Here is a 13,657-nt window from a genome sequence, read left to right as displayed (position 1 = left end):
GTGGCCTGGGAAAGTGAATCATGAGTGCTGACTTTCTGTTTTAGGATAAAATTAAAATGAAGAGTATAGATTTATATTAATTTTCCTGATTTTCCCCCTTTTAAATCAATAGTTGTTATTTTTTAATCCATTTTTTCTGTGTTTTTAGTTTAAAAAACATTTTGTAAAATCTAAAAATATATATAAAAAAGCTAAAATAAACATTGTTTTAGATCCATAAAAAAACGGAATATTCAGGTCTTTTAATCCATTTCTAAAAAAAAAAAATCTAAATGCTATATCTAAAATGGTCCGGCCCACGTGAAATCAAGTTGACGTTAAAGCGGCCCGCGAACCAACCCGAGTCTGAAACCCTTGACCTATTGTAACCCTATTGCAGTCCCACAACAGGATGTGACTCTTTTCTGCATTTCGGTGCAAAGAGTGGGCGGCTTTTTGCTAGGATGTCAAGACACCAGAGATGTTTTCAGTGTGGACAAGATGGCGTTTCTGCTGAGTGCTCTGCTTCTCGCCTCACTTTGCAGTCTGGCATCGCGCTGTAAGTAGACGCCACGTTTTGACTTTCGGACCTCCCGAATCCAACTTTTCGCGGCTTTCCTCCAGGCGACGACGCGTCCTCGTGGTCCGTCGAGCAGAGCCCCGACGTGGAAGTCGAGGAGGGCCAGACGCTCGAAATCGAATGCTGTTGGAAGGGAAACAAGCGAGTCAAAGTGAAGTGGCTGAAGAACTCGCTCACCTTGGAGAAACTGTCCAACAGAACATCGACGAGGAGCTGCGAAACCTTAGTTTGGCGCCACGTCTCCGAAAATGTTTCGGGGACGTACGAGTGCGAGGTCAGCGGGGACATACCGAGTCTACAGAAAATGCGAGGAAACGGTACCGTGGTTAAGGTCGTCCACCAACGCTCAAACGACACAGCGCACGAAGGTGAGCACGCCGGAGGTCAAAGCGCGCTTGCTATTTGTTTTGAAAATGTCTTTGGGCGCTCCGTAGATGTTCCAGGAGACGCTTCGGGAATTCCTATCTGGATCCCGTTGCTCATTTCATCGGCTTTGGGATTTCTGTTGCTCGTCTTGGCGCTGGTCTGCACCTGCAAACGCAGAGCAAAGAATGGTGACGATTCTTTGTGTATTTTTTTGTTGTTGTTTTTTTTTTCCGCTTGGGATTTACCGCAATGCCGAACCGCGTGTTAAATACTCAAGGCGTCCGAGTGATCTACGAGACCCCCCACGTCAACTCGGACGCGAGCGACCCCGATAAACGAAGCACCGGATCCTCCGCCGGCTCCTCCGAATGGGTGAGTCCGGTTGAAAGCTCCGGAAGAAGGAAGCCCGCTCACGTTATGCGTCTGTCTTGGTTTCAGCGTCAGGTGCTGTTGTACGAATCCGTCGACTACTTTGAGCACGCCGAGACCAAGGGGAGCGGCTGACGTCGGGCCGGGAACGACGACGACGACGCCTGGCGACGCCTGGCTCCGTTCGCCCATTCGGAGTGAAGAATTTGACATATTTTACTCATTAATTTTGTTGTAGCTAGTTCATTTTGATATATTACCACTGTAGGAGTAAAACCAATGTCTTAACTCGATGACAATGAACAAGTTGAGTTTGGTTATATGTTGATAAGAAGATGCTGAGGGACCAGGCCATAAAGGTTCCAGGTCGCAGAGGTGAAACTTCAAAGGAGACGCGGTGGATTCCAGCAGATAAAGCGACTAAAGGATGGATCTGGATTCACGGGCCAGCAGTTTCCATCAGATAAGGCGACCAAGGACAGACCTGGATTCACGGGCCAGCAGTTTCCAGGGGGGGGGGGGGGAGCTAACAGACCATTTGGAATAATAAGTATTGATGGACAAAATATAATATATGCTTCAGATATTTCTTAGGCCAGCAGAGAAGGCCTTGAAGGCCCTGACGGCCCGCCACTGCCGTACCCGCATTCTGATCGGTCGCGTGACAGAAGGCGGTTGTTTCCTAAGCTATGTATTTTGCCACGCGCTATCTAACCGTTACGCTAGTCACTTTTCCGAGATTAAAATGCATACCTGTCAACCTCTGCCGATAACTGCCCTTATAAATGATTATTGATTCCCCTTACAAACCCCCCAAAAACCTTACAAACACCGTACGAGTCGTACGGTGTTTGTAAGGTTTTGGGGGGGTTTGTAAGGGGAATCAATAATCATTTATAAGGGCAGTTATCGGCAGAGGTTGACAGGTATGAAAATGGCAGCCGTCGTTCTGAGTCACAGACACAGACGCATGGGTTGCGAAACGACGACCACATCTTTAGCGCGTACGTTTCTGGCCCGACCGGTCCTTGCGGTCGTTTGCGCCATGCGCTTTCCGGCCCGCCACGCCGACCTTCAAAGCGTCTGTTTCTTGCGGCTGGCGACAGGAAATGGAAACTAACTTTTCGACTCGTTTCCCTTAGTAACCGAACCGCTGATGTGAACTTGTACTTGTATTTGGCTTGAAAGTATAGTCTGTGAAAATAAAGAACAACTGCCTGACTTGCACCTTTTGGGGGGGGGGGGGCGGCGTCTCTCGTACAAAGGGTCATGTTGTAAGAAGACAAAAGATGGACGGTCCAATGCCGCTGAATTGAAAAGGCCGCTCCTTAAACCCTGCAGTATTAAGCAAACATCATAAAGAAAGGCATTGTTGGAGAATGTATGCGCAAGCGGGCGTGTTTGACATTTTTATTGTTAATAAGCCGACAAGGTGGTTCAACCTGATGAGTGGCCTTAACCGTCTGCCCTGCCCTTGAATCTTTGGTGGTAAGTATAAATAAAGGAGGCCGGAGTTAGCGTTCGCCACTCGTCAGTCGCTCGTCCACGAATCTTTCCAAAATGTGCGATAAAATGAACCAGCAACCCACCGAACTGGAAATGGCGCTCTTCATGCTGTGCAATGTCTTTGACAAATACGCCAAAGAAGACGGACGCAAGGACACCCTGAGCCGAAGCGAGGCCAAGAAGCTGGTGCAGAAAGAGCTGCCCCAACTTTTCCAGGTAACGAACGGTCAACGTGGCTAGAGGAAATCCCTGGAAGAAAACGGTCAACCCAACCAACCACCTGCTCCAGATAGACCATATTCTGTAGTACCCTGTAATGTTTTACTTGACTTCAGTTGCTTATTTATTGGTGTACATATTTTTATCGCAGACCTGCAGGTTCTAGAGGAATGTTGCATGTTGCGCATTGCACACGTTTCAATGCCATTGACGGCGCGAGACGCCCAATGGTGTCTGTTTTTTTGTTGCTGTTCTTGCTTTTGATTGATCTTTTGTGTGCACGCAGGCTGGAATGGATAAACCGGAGGGAGTAGACATTCTGAAATCGCTGGATTCCAACCAAGACGGAGAGTTGGACTTCTGTGAGTTCATCACGTGCGTGGCCAGCCTGGCCTGTGTCTTTAAAGAGGTGTCCCTGTGTTGCAAACAATGAGACTTAACATAAATAAAATGACGTTCTCACTCTGAACATTGGTGTCAGTCTTTTCTCGTACCAGTTCGTTTGCTTGTCGTACAATTCCGAGCAAGAAAAACCAGTGGTCAAACCTAGCCGTCAACGGGTTTTGGTTCCCTCTAGCGGCCGTCAATAGCACTGCTCCTTTAAAAGGCCTTGCATGTCTATCGCTATGCAATTTCACGGCAGGAACTTTTTAGCTTTCTGTTTCTTCTCTACAGTATAGATTTAACCAGTGGCGGGCCGTCAGGGCCTTCAAGGCCTTCTCTGCTGGCCTAAGAAATATCTGAAGCATGTATTATATTTTGTCCATCAATACTTATTAAATAATTCCAAATTGTCTGTTAGCTTCCTTTTTTGGGTGAGTAAAATATGGCTATATTCCTAAATAATATTTCAATTGTGGGCTTGGTTCTGATGTCTGAAGAGCTCCAGTGTTTGTATTTAATCACTAAATGCTGCTAGGAAGTGGATTTTACCCCATTTTAGTGCAATTTTCGCCATTGACGTCCACCGCTGTCTTTTCCCGGTTGTAATGTCTGAAAAGCTCCAGTATTTGTATTTAATCATTAAATTCTGCTAGGAAGTGGATTTTTTACCCGTTGAAGGCGCTATGAGAAAATGCACGGACCGCCACTGGATTTAACCGTGTGATATTATCAGGGTAAGGCAAAGGTCACTAATTCCCAGATAAAGGAGTGACCAGATCGACAGGTTGATCAAGGTGTCACACACCTGATTTTGTTTGTCTCGATCAGATGTCACATACCGCTTAGGCCGAGCGGCACACACCATTAATTTCACAATTTCTTCCGTAACTCAGCGCCGTCTATTCTCGCTCTACGCAGAGGATAAAGAATACATGGCCGTTTTGCCGTGGCGGAAACCGGGGTTAACCGAGCCGAGTCGGAACGCTCGCACAAAGGCGCCACTCATGGCGTACGACTCGCTCACCTTCGACCTACATACAGGCAGGCCGGTCACGCAGTTGGCGTTCCCAAGAATCTTTTGAATTCAAGCGACTTTGCTCATCGCGACCAAATTTTGCACGGCAAAAAAAAAAAAACAGGCACGCGCGCCCGGAATGTACTGATAATGCACAGTCGGTGCACCACGTGACCGTCCAAGTTGAAATAAACGACCCACTCATTCACGGGGATCGCATGACAGTGAGACCGAACTCCTATCGGACGCCGCGTGGGAAAATCGGCCTCGGGGATGTTTCAAATGAGACAAGTAGGGCTTTATCGGGCTCCAAATCTCACAAACGTCGATGTGGACCTCCAATGCTGAGTAGATCTACTTTGATCAGTGAAGGAGAATGACTCATTCGTCATTCATGGACTTTTTAACAGTATGATTATTTTTCATGGGAAGGCTTCCTGCATCCAAAGTCCAGTTTGTTTGCTTGCAGTGTAACAAACTTTATATCACTTTTGGGCAATAAACATTTAAACACAGGGATCACTGCAAAAATCTTATTGATCATTGGAACCCACTGCCATCTGCTCAAAACAACTATAAAAACACTCCTAGACAACATTGCGATGCGTGGGACTTGATGAGTGATTGTTTTGCAGATATTGATCGGCAAATCCTACACGTCCAGCTAATTACGCGATCAATAAGGTGGCTGCAGGGTTCTGGATGCAGATCCACATCAATGCAGGTCAGGAAATGACATAGGTTGGTCACAGATTAGACTAGAGTGGAAGTAGGGACTCACTATTGAGTGACATTCTAAAGTCCATTGGGCTGTCAACTTGTCAAACTGTGTAGAGTTGATGAAAGAAAACAAAAACAATTACGTTTCACATGTATTTTTCTAATAAAGTGTGATTGTTAGACTGACACTATACGTAGTCAGTATACTAAGCTGGAATTTGACGTACTAGTTGCGTTTCTGATGCAATCCTCTGGCGGAAGGAGCCGGTATCTGGTAACAGGACGGCGGAGTTTAGCCTCGTTGCCTAGATACCAACTCAGTAGGTGGCGCATGAATTGCTGTTCTCGTGTGTGAAACTGGCTTCCGTTGTCGGCCATTTTGACTCTGTCACCAGCACTCATTCAAAGGACCGAGCTTCCGCTCGCTCGAGCCCGAATGTCGCCATTTTCCCCGTTGCCGTCGGAGTGGCAGCGGACGTGAAAACAGCGCCATTTCTGTCGGCGTCCATGATACGCTATGCTACCGCAGCGGATTCCTGAGCCCGAGCTCGGAACGGCCGCAAAACACAAGTAGCCTCTCCCTTTCGGTGTTCCTCTCCTCTTCGGCCCGCTCGCAGGTACGTGGGGCGGCTAATGTGTGTTGCTTTGCTACGCCGGTGTTCTATTTTGATTCCCCACGCGTTCGTCGCCTTTACTGGGTGACGACATGGCGCACATTTTTGAAGGGAACAACTGTCAGTCTTCTCCAGTAGTCTCCTCTAGTCTGGTCGTTCTTTCGCTCAAAACTGTCGACCCCACTCCGAAATAAGGGGTACTTTCTATCTCCCCCCGACATTTCACATGTTCCCAGTTAACGAGTCGGCCGAATGTCAACGGGTCGCCGCCGCCTGTTAGCTTGACGTTGTGGCGCCTGTCAGAGCTCAAATGTCACCGCGCGTTTTTTTTGCCGGACAACCGGCCGGAGAACCCCCACCCAAAAATCAAATCTATACTCTGCCAAAGTTGACATTCGTCATATTTATACGCTGTCCGTATGAATTGCAAATGAACAACACTATTAGCTCGTAAGCTAACATTAAAGGTCGCTGGTTCAGCTAACCTTGTTTGACTCTACAGTAATGGCTAGCATGCTAACTTTGGACCGCGCTTTGATCATACCGACCATTTGCAAAAATATTGATACACTTGGAAAAAGGACACTTTAGGTCAATTTAGGTGATTCATTTAACACCGGACTGGCCTTTTCCGTCTATGGCAGAAAGTACTCGAAAACATAAACACTACCAAAAGTGTAAAAGTCATGTATTTTTACTTCCTAATGTAGCTAAAGGCATAGTTTTATATAGCGGCGAACGTACAGTAAAAATCCAGTGGTGTTTACTTTACACGACTATATATAATAGAGAATTCTACGTGTCTGTTAAACAAAGCTACATTTCAAAGTTTAGTCCCTAAATACTCATTTGAGAAGGCCCAATTTGTGTTTACTGAACATTACATCGCCTCAATTCAATAACTCGTTTCTTCCTCTCACCAATTAGTTTCTCACTAGACACTAAATTCATTTGTTTATTCCCTGCCAAAGCTTCCACATCAAGGAGATCGGACGCCTTCAGTGAGTTCATTAGGCTAGCTGAGGTAGCGTCAAACTGGACCTCAACTTGCAACGGTGTTAGGCCGCTACGCCTCTTTAAGCTTCTTAGCGTTGCCCTTTCGACGTTTCTTAAGGGTAACCCGCAGTGGGCCTCTCTCTTCAACCAATCAGCACACCGCTAGCTCCATTTAAGCCGCCGAAACACGTGGGCTTGACGGGAAGCGTTTTCCGGCCATTTGTCTCCAAGGCTGTTATGGCTTGGACGGGGCTTTTTGTATGAAGTTCTATGCAAAAAAAGAGAAGATTGCCCTACGTTTCAGGTGGCGCCGGCGAAGCGATCGCCGCAACATGGCCGACTCGGAGTGATGCCCACCCTGGCTGTTTCGCCGCCAGCCGCAGACGCCATGCCCGACGAATAAGAGCCCCCTATTTGCTGAAAGCAAGGGGGGAAAAAAAGAATCCCTCATGCCTCCTCAGGTAGAAACCCTTCAGCGCACCCCGGCGGAGTGATCGAAGCGAGGTTCCGTCTCTCGCCCTCCCCGCGCACTCTTCTCCCCCCCGTCCGGCGACAAAGCACTCGGCGCAATGGCGATGCCAGCCCGCCTGAGATTAACAAACACCTGAGGTCTAAATGCGTCCCGTGAGCACCGATTCAGACGGTCCTGCCCCTCCCGAGAATCTCTCTCGCCCCTTCCCGTTGGCGGCCCCCCAGCCTGCGTCGGGGATGTCCCTGCTCCAGTCTTTGGGTCCGGTGCAAAGCTGGCTGGGCCAGGAGTTGGAGAAGTGCGGGATAGACGCCATGGTCTACACCCGCTACGTCCTCAGCCTCCTCCTGCACGACAGCTACGACTACGACCTGCAGGACTACCCTCACGTGAGGCCTCTCTTTGCTCGCGGCGTCCGTCCGCCCGCCCGCCGGCACGCTCCAATCTCTTTTGATTTGTTTGACAGGAGAATGACATCTTTTTGGGCTGGGAGAGGGGAACTGGGAAGAAATGGGGCAAGAGTAAGAAGAAGGGAGGGAGCGAGCTGAGTCTCGAGGAAATGAAGAAACAAGCGGCGGTGCGGTGTCTTCGCTCTGCCTCCGATGAAGTAAGCTCGCCTGGCCTTTTTTCATTTGACGGCGAGCACGTGACCGTCAACGTAGGGGTTTCCAAAGCTACGCTGAGTTCTGTGTCGTCTTGTCTGAGCCAAAGACCTACCCGGGTCTTTTAACTGCCACGTTGCCACGGTCCTTTTTGGCTGTAGTGCAACGGAGCAAGAGGAAACCGGTGTCGGATGGCGTCAAGTCTTTACGTCTGAATCCGTTTTCCGTTCCGTTTCAGAACTCTGGAGTTGAAAGCCTGGTCGAGGAGCTTTGTTCCAAACTTCGGGAGCTTCAAAACAAACAGAAAGGTTGGTCGCCTCCGCATCGTATTCGGTGACGACGTTACGTGTGATTGTACGTTGTGGTCTTGCAGAGGAAAAAACCATCCAAAAGAAGTCTGACGCCACTCATTCCCCAGAGCGAGTCGTGTCCCCCTCTTCCAAGGACCAGGTGGAAATGTAAGTGGCGTGCGTCGTGGCCTCTTTCTTGCATGTCGGAGCAATTATCCGGGAAAACGCCCTGCGTGTTCTTCAGGTACTACGAAGCCTTCCCGCCTTTGTCCGAGAAGCCCGTTTGTCTCCGAGAGATCATGACCGTGTGGAACAAAAGCAAGGCCTGCGCGTACTCCAGCTCATCGTCTTCGGCTGCTCCGCAGACCAGCACGGACACTTCCTCCCCCAAAGATTGCAACAGCGAATGCGAGGCCAGCAAGGAGCGGAAGGCCGAAGCGCGGCCCACCGTGGCCGGCGCCACCGGCGAGAGGGGCCACCAACGGCGGAGCAAGAAGGAGAAAGAGAACCGATACCACGGCGCCGCGGTGGCGGAAGACAAGAACGCGCTGCACTCCAAAAGGCAAACGAGACACCGGAGCGAGGGAAAGTTTCGCACCCGATCCTGGTCTTCCGGGTCGAGCGAGGCGGGCTCCAGCTCCAGCGGGAACACGGGCGACAAGCCTTTCAGAAGCAAGGCGCTTCGAGTCAGGCGCAAATCCAGAGAGGCCGGCAAGAGCAAGCGGCAGCGCAACGGCGGACAGCCCAAGCTTCGGGTCAAGGAGGAGCAACGGAATCCGGGAGGGCGGGTGGCCCCGGCGGTCGGGGGCAAACCCCCGCAACTCTACAGAAAGAGCAGGCGCTCGCTAAAAGAGATTCACAAAGACCCCGTCCGGGCGCAGGCCAAGGAGATTGGCTCGGGAGAGCGAAACGCAAAGGAGTACATGGAAGAGCCGCTTTGGTACACCGAGCCCATCACAGACTATTTTGTACCTTTTAGCAGCAATCAAAGCAAGCTGGAAACAAAGTATCGAAGCCAAGTCGGCTCCCCGCGAGACCCGGCCCACCCCGACGACGACGACGACGGCCAGAGAACGTACCTCGCCGCGGGCTCCTTCGTCGACGGTCACTTTGTGGAAGCGCCCGCCGGCCGAGCGGAGGAAGACGGCGCTCCGCTCACGGGGCCCCCCGGCTGCCCTCAGCCGGGGGACGGTGGCCATTTAGATGACAAGCATCTGCCCGAATTCACCGACTTCTATGAAGTCGACATTTATCAATCCATATTGGATACCAGTGCCTCAAACTCGCCGGGGGAGAGTCGGATCCTCGGCATGATTCGACAAAAGAGCAAAGAGGAAAGAGAAGCTTCTTTGCTGTTGGAAGGCTCGGAGCGGCAGGGGAAATGTGCAATAAGGCCCGACTCGGCGAGCGCTCCGGTATCCCATGGCTTTCTGCCGGAGGACATGGACAACTTGGCTCAAGTCTGGGGATGTTGCTCGCCGTCCACTTCGGACGACGTGGATGGGGAGAGCTTCATGGGCGAATCGCCCGTGCGCCTCTCCCCCCTCTTCGATAGTATTTCCCTCACTCTGGGCCATCTCTCCGGAAACCTGGCGGAGCGGCACGCTCCCCGGGCCGCCGGCGAGCCGCCCGGCTTGAACTCGCCCCGCTTCTCTCTTTTCGAGCTGCAGTACGACAGCCGAGCCGGGTCCTTTCCCCGCGAGCCGCTCGTCGGCGAAAGCGACGGCGATACCGGTGGCTGTCTGGACCCGCACGCTAACAAACAGTCTCGTTTGCTAATATGGACCAAAAATAGTGCCTTTGACGAAACGGAACACTGCTCGAACCTTTCGACGCGAACGTGTAGTCCGTGGTCGCACTCGGAGGAGACCCGTTCGGACAACGAGCACGTGCCCGTTCCCGGCGAGGAGGCGGCGGCGGCGGCGGTGGTTCCGGCTCCGATCATCATCCCTCCTTTTTCTGGTACATATCTAGAGGAGGAAATCTTGGACTTTTTTCAGGACGACCCTGGCCGCCAATGCGAGGAGGAGGAGGAGGAGGGAGAGGAGCAGGCCGGTATTTGCACGACACCCTGCCAGAGCTACACCAAAAAATCCAAATTGGAGTCCCTCTGCGGAATAGCGCTGGAAGAAGACGAGAGCAAGCGGTATGGCCCCGGCGTCTTCTCGGACGACTCCGGCCCGCGGAGGGCCAGCTACGACCTCTGGTCCGCCGTCCGGGAACCCGAGTCACCGGCGAGGCCGGGCGGCCAGAAAATGGAGGTCTCGGGAGCTTACTGCCCGGAGCCGCGGGCCGGCGGCGGCAATGCCGCCGCCGTCCAGGGACCTCAGGCGAGAGCGGTGCGGCGCTCCGAGTATCACCTGTGGGAGGGAAAGAACGAAGACCGGGACTTGGCCAAAAACAAGCCCTCCAAGTTAGACGCCGCTGGCGATTACACGACTCCGTCCAGGCCTTGGGACTTTCGAAGAGACGACGACGACGACGGCACGTCCTTCATCATCGGCGGGGTGTACGGAGAGTTCGAGACGTTGAGCCGCGACGAGAAATGGGCCGTCGAGCCTAGGCACGACTCGCCGCCACCGCCACCGTCCACGTCCGCCCCTCGCCCCGAGATGCTGGCCATCGCCGGCGCCGACCTGTTGGTGAAAAAGGGTGGCTGCTTTGCCCCCGGGCACCGCCGCCTGCGGAGACCCCTGGTGTCCTTCGGCCCCGGCGAGCGCGCCCTCGCCGGCGGCCGAGACGGACGCAATAAGGGGTTTTCCTTCATCTTCCGTGAAGATTTGCTGGGATCCTACGACGGCTCGCGGGGCAAGGAGCAACGGCTGGAGCGACGGCTAGAGCGGCGGCTGGAGCGACGGCTGGAGTACCCCTTCGCTCCCTTCGACCTCAACGATCCCTTCTCCAAGCTGCTCCACGTGGAGTGCTCCTTTGAGCCGGAGGACGTGGCTCCCTTCGGCCCGGGCTTCAAGCCCAAATCCATCCTCTGCTCCGACTCGGAGAGCGAGGCCCTGTGCCCGCAAATCTACGGCTTCAACCAAACTCAGTACCGGGCCATCCGCATTTCCCCCAGGACTCACTTCCGGCCCATCTCGGCCTCCGACTTGTCCCCCGGCGGCGGCGCCAGCGCCAGCGACTCGGAGGCCGAGGCCGAGACCGACAAAGACGAGGTGAGTTTTCCCGTCCCGCCGCCGCCGCCGCCGGCGGACGTCTCGGAGGATCCTCAGGCGGATCTGCGACCGCTGGAGGAGGACGCCGAGTGCGAAGGCCCGTATTACGGCAAGTCCGAACTGGAGTCGGGTAAATTCCTGCCCGCGCTGAAGAGATCGGGCATGGAGAAGAGCGCCCAGACCTCTCTGGATTCGCAAGAAGGCCCCGTCGCCGAGCAAGAAAGATGTTCGGACTGCCAAACGGCGGCGGACCCGGCGTCCTTCCAAAAGGAGGAATGCCCGGGGGCCAAGCAGGCCTACCTGTGCGCCGCGGCCGGCCCGCTGTCCAAATACAGGATCGCCTACGACTTTGTCGGAAATGTTCCGGAGGTGAGTCCTTTCCCCCGACTTTGCCCGAGGGGTCTCTGCCCCCAGACCTTGGTGTAACGCCCATTTTGTCTTTCTAGTTCCCTCTGTTGAATATAAGCGGACAGGTCGGAAGCGGGAACCAGGACGACGAGCGCTGGTGGCAAAACGCACTCTGCCCACCTTTGTTTCCTGGATCGCCGTGTACAGGTAACCGACGCTCTTTAAGACCTTACGCCAGGCACGCGTGTCCAAGTCAATCGCGTTTGGGCTTCTCATATCCGGTTGTCCTAGTCCGAAAATGATAAGGTGCCTCCGGCCTACAAAATGGATGGGAAAGAACAATTGGACTGTTTTTGTTTGGTTAACTAATTCCTCTTTTGTTCATGACAAAATGTCAATGAATTAACTAGTCAATGACATTCTTTTTTTGGCCTCCCAGTACTAATTGCAATACCTTCCCGTCTGGCCTCCGCCGGTACCGGAAATTCTTGATGGAGTTTGACTTCCCCGTTGTAGAAATTCTTAACATTCCAGTCGTCATTGTTGATTTATTTATTTATTTTATTTTTTAAGTCCCTGATTTTCCCCCCCAGGGAGCAGCAACATTTGAGTTCTCCACTTGGCGAAGCGGACTCGAGTCGGCAAGAGGAAACGTTCCTTAAATGCGACGCCCCGACCGCCACCGGCTTTTGTTCGGGTTCATCCGCGAGCCGCAAAAGCTAAGCTAGGCTAATTTCTCGCGCTTTCCACGCTACTCCCACACATGCATAACTGCTGGTTTTTTCCAATTACTAACCCGATGCTTGTGTAATCAATCAGATGGAAAGAAAAAAAAATAAGATAACAAAAAAAAAAAAGATTTTGCCTTTGGGTGACGCATTTTAGAATCTTGAGACTAGCTAGCGCCCACTCACTCTTATTTCACTTTTGCGCTGATCACCGTGTTTTTTTTTTTCCCTCCCAGCCTCAACACCGAAGAGTTAGTGCCGTTTGATTGGTTGTGCATGTGCGTTTGCCAGGCTAGTCTCACTCCTGTGTGTGTGTGTGTGTATTTAAACAAAACAAAACCGAAGCATAATTGCCGCTATCTGGTGGTGCGCTTTCGCATCATCTTCTGGGGAGAAAGTTCATTTTTTTTGGGTTCTGATTTTCAGTTTTCTGTTGTTTGATTGGAGGAATTTAGGAAAGAATTTGAGAACGCGTGCAGACTTTCTTCCCGGAATGACTTTGGAAAACTGACTCGTAAATGAACTCTTTCAGCGCCAATGACGACGACCGACGTCCGTCCGTGCGACTCTTTGATTCGGCTTTGTCGCTAGTAGACGTCCCCCGATGTATCACCTTTTTTCCCCCCAACCAAACGGATTGGACGTCTGTCGCCGTCACTGGCGGCTAACGAGGTAATGTAATATTTGAGTTGTCTGGCAAAAAATGTCCAAACTGTGGCAAAAAAAAAAGTCAACCTGGTGAAGCATAAATGACAAAATGCCATAATTACACTAGAACGTGCGGTTGCTTATATACTTTTCGAATGAACGGTGTGCTTTTCATTTTTTTTTTTTGTTATTTGGCTCAACGTATATCTTGTTGACATTTTGAGTCATATTTTGTGAACAACGAACCTGTCACAGTAGGCGTGATCGTGCATTTTTTTTCTCTAAATTCAGCAAAAAAATGGATTCCAATCTTCAGGTGTGTTAACTTGAGCTTTGGCTGATTGAAATTCCAGTTTTTATTTGATTTTTTTTCTGGCTGAAGGGAAGTAGAAGGGCCTTATTATGATGATTTTTTTTTTTAGATTCTCAAGCACAAAATTCCCACCAGTGCGCTTTTGCTCGGAAACAGGTGTCAATGTGACGTTCAAGGCCGACTTCAGTCATCAGACGCTCAGGAATTTTTTCATGTATACTTTAATAAACGTGATTAAAACAAAACAAAAATCAGCTTTGGCAGAAACCGATTCTAACCGCCACGTTGACATTTCCTAGCAAGCCACAAAGGTAATAGGTTTTATTTAGAGCTTATCATGATTT

At 51.3% G+C, this 13,657-nt stretch overlaps 3 protein-coding genes across 4 annotated transcripts; all 3 read left to right on the top strand.

Moving 5' to 3' along the window:
• Nucleotides 1–406: 406 nt before the first annotated feature.
• On the top strand, nt 407–1,454 carry LOC144066034 (uncharacterized). Of its 2 annotated transcripts, XM_077589336.1 has the most exons (5): nt 407–538; nt 604–927; nt 994–1,113; nt 1,203–1,297; nt 1,364–1,454. In XM_077589336.1, exons 1-5 carry the CDS (start codon nt 481–483, stop codon nt 1,427–1,429), a joined length of 663 nt encoding a protein of 220 aa, XP_077445462.1. In that variant the 5' UTR covers nt 407–480; the 3' UTR covers nt 1,430–1,454. The 2 variants fall into 2 exon arrangements, with proteins under 2 accessions (XP_077445462.1, XP_077445463.1); XM_077589337.1 differs by lacking the exon at nt 994–1,113.
• Nucleotides 1,455–2,808: 1,354 nt separating this feature from the next.
• On the top strand, nt 2,809–3,488 carry LOC144065792 (protein S100-P-like). Its single transcript, XM_077588914.1, has 2 exons — nt 2,809–3,016; nt 3,306–3,488. Exons 1-2 carry the CDS (start codon nt 2,855–2,857, stop codon nt 3,450–3,452), a joined length of 309 nt encoding a protein of 102 aa, XP_077445040.1. The 5' UTR covers nt 2,809–2,854; the 3' UTR covers nt 3,453–3,488.
• A 2,018-nt stretch (nt 3,489–5,506) lies between these two features.
• Nucleotides 5,507–12,691, top strand: kiaa0232 (KIAA0232 ortholog). The gene is made up of 8 exons (XM_077588324.1): nt 5,507–5,755; nt 7,053–7,606; nt 7,684–7,824; nt 8,058–8,127; nt 8,193–8,277; nt 8,354–11,645; nt 11,723–11,831; nt 12,218–12,691. Exons 2-8 carry the CDS (start codon nt 7,364–7,366, stop codon nt 12,232–12,234), a joined length of 3,957 nt encoding a protein of 1,318 aa, XP_077444450.1. The 5' UTR covers nt 5,507–5,755; nt 7,053–7,363; the 3' UTR covers nt 12,235–12,691.
• Nucleotides 12,692–13,657: the final 966 nt, after the last annotated feature.

Source organism: Stigmatopora argus, chromosome 20 (genome assembly GCF_051989625.1).
Source record: "Stigmatopora argus isolate UIUO_Sarg chromosome 20, RoL_Sarg_1.0, whole genome shotgun sequence".
Taxonomy (NCBI): Eukaryota; Metazoa; Chordata; class Actinopteri; order Syngnathiformes; family Syngnathidae; genus Stigmatopora; species Stigmatopora argus.
This window is presented reverse-complemented; position numbering and strand designations above follow the sequence as displayed.

Coding starts and splice junctions, on each gene's coding strand:
- LOC144066034 (XM_077589336.1), top strand. CDS start 481: ATGGCGTTTCTGCTGAGTGCTCTGCTTCTCGCCTCACTTTGCAGTCTG. Junction 539..603: donor TTGCAGTCTGGCATCGCGCT/GTAAGTAGACGC, acceptor GCTTTCCTCCAG/GCGACGACGCGTCCTCGTGG. Junction 1,298..1,363: donor CCGCCGGCTCCTCCGAATGG/GTGAGTCCGGTT, acceptor TCTTGGTTTCAG/CGTCAGGTGCTGTTGTACGA.
- LOC144065792 (XM_077588914.1), top strand. CDS start 2,855: ATGTGCGATAAAATGAACCAGCAACCCACCGAACTGGAAATGGCGCTC. Junction 3,017..3,305: donor AGCTGCCCCAACTTTTCCAG/GTAACGAACGGT, acceptor GTGTGCACGCAG/GCTGGAATGGATAAACCGGA.
- kiaa0232 (XM_077588324.1), top strand. CDS start 7,364: ATGCGTCCCGTGAGCACCGATTCAGACGGTCCTGCCCCTCCCGAGAAT. Junction 7,607..7,683: donor ACCTGCAGGACTACCCTCAC/GTGAGGCCTCTC, acceptor TTTGTTTGACAG/GAGAATGACATCTTTTTGGG. Junction 8,278..8,353: donor TCCAAGGACCAGGTGGAAAT/GTAAGTGGCGTG, acceptor CGTGTTCTTCAG/GTACTACGAAGCCTTCCCGC.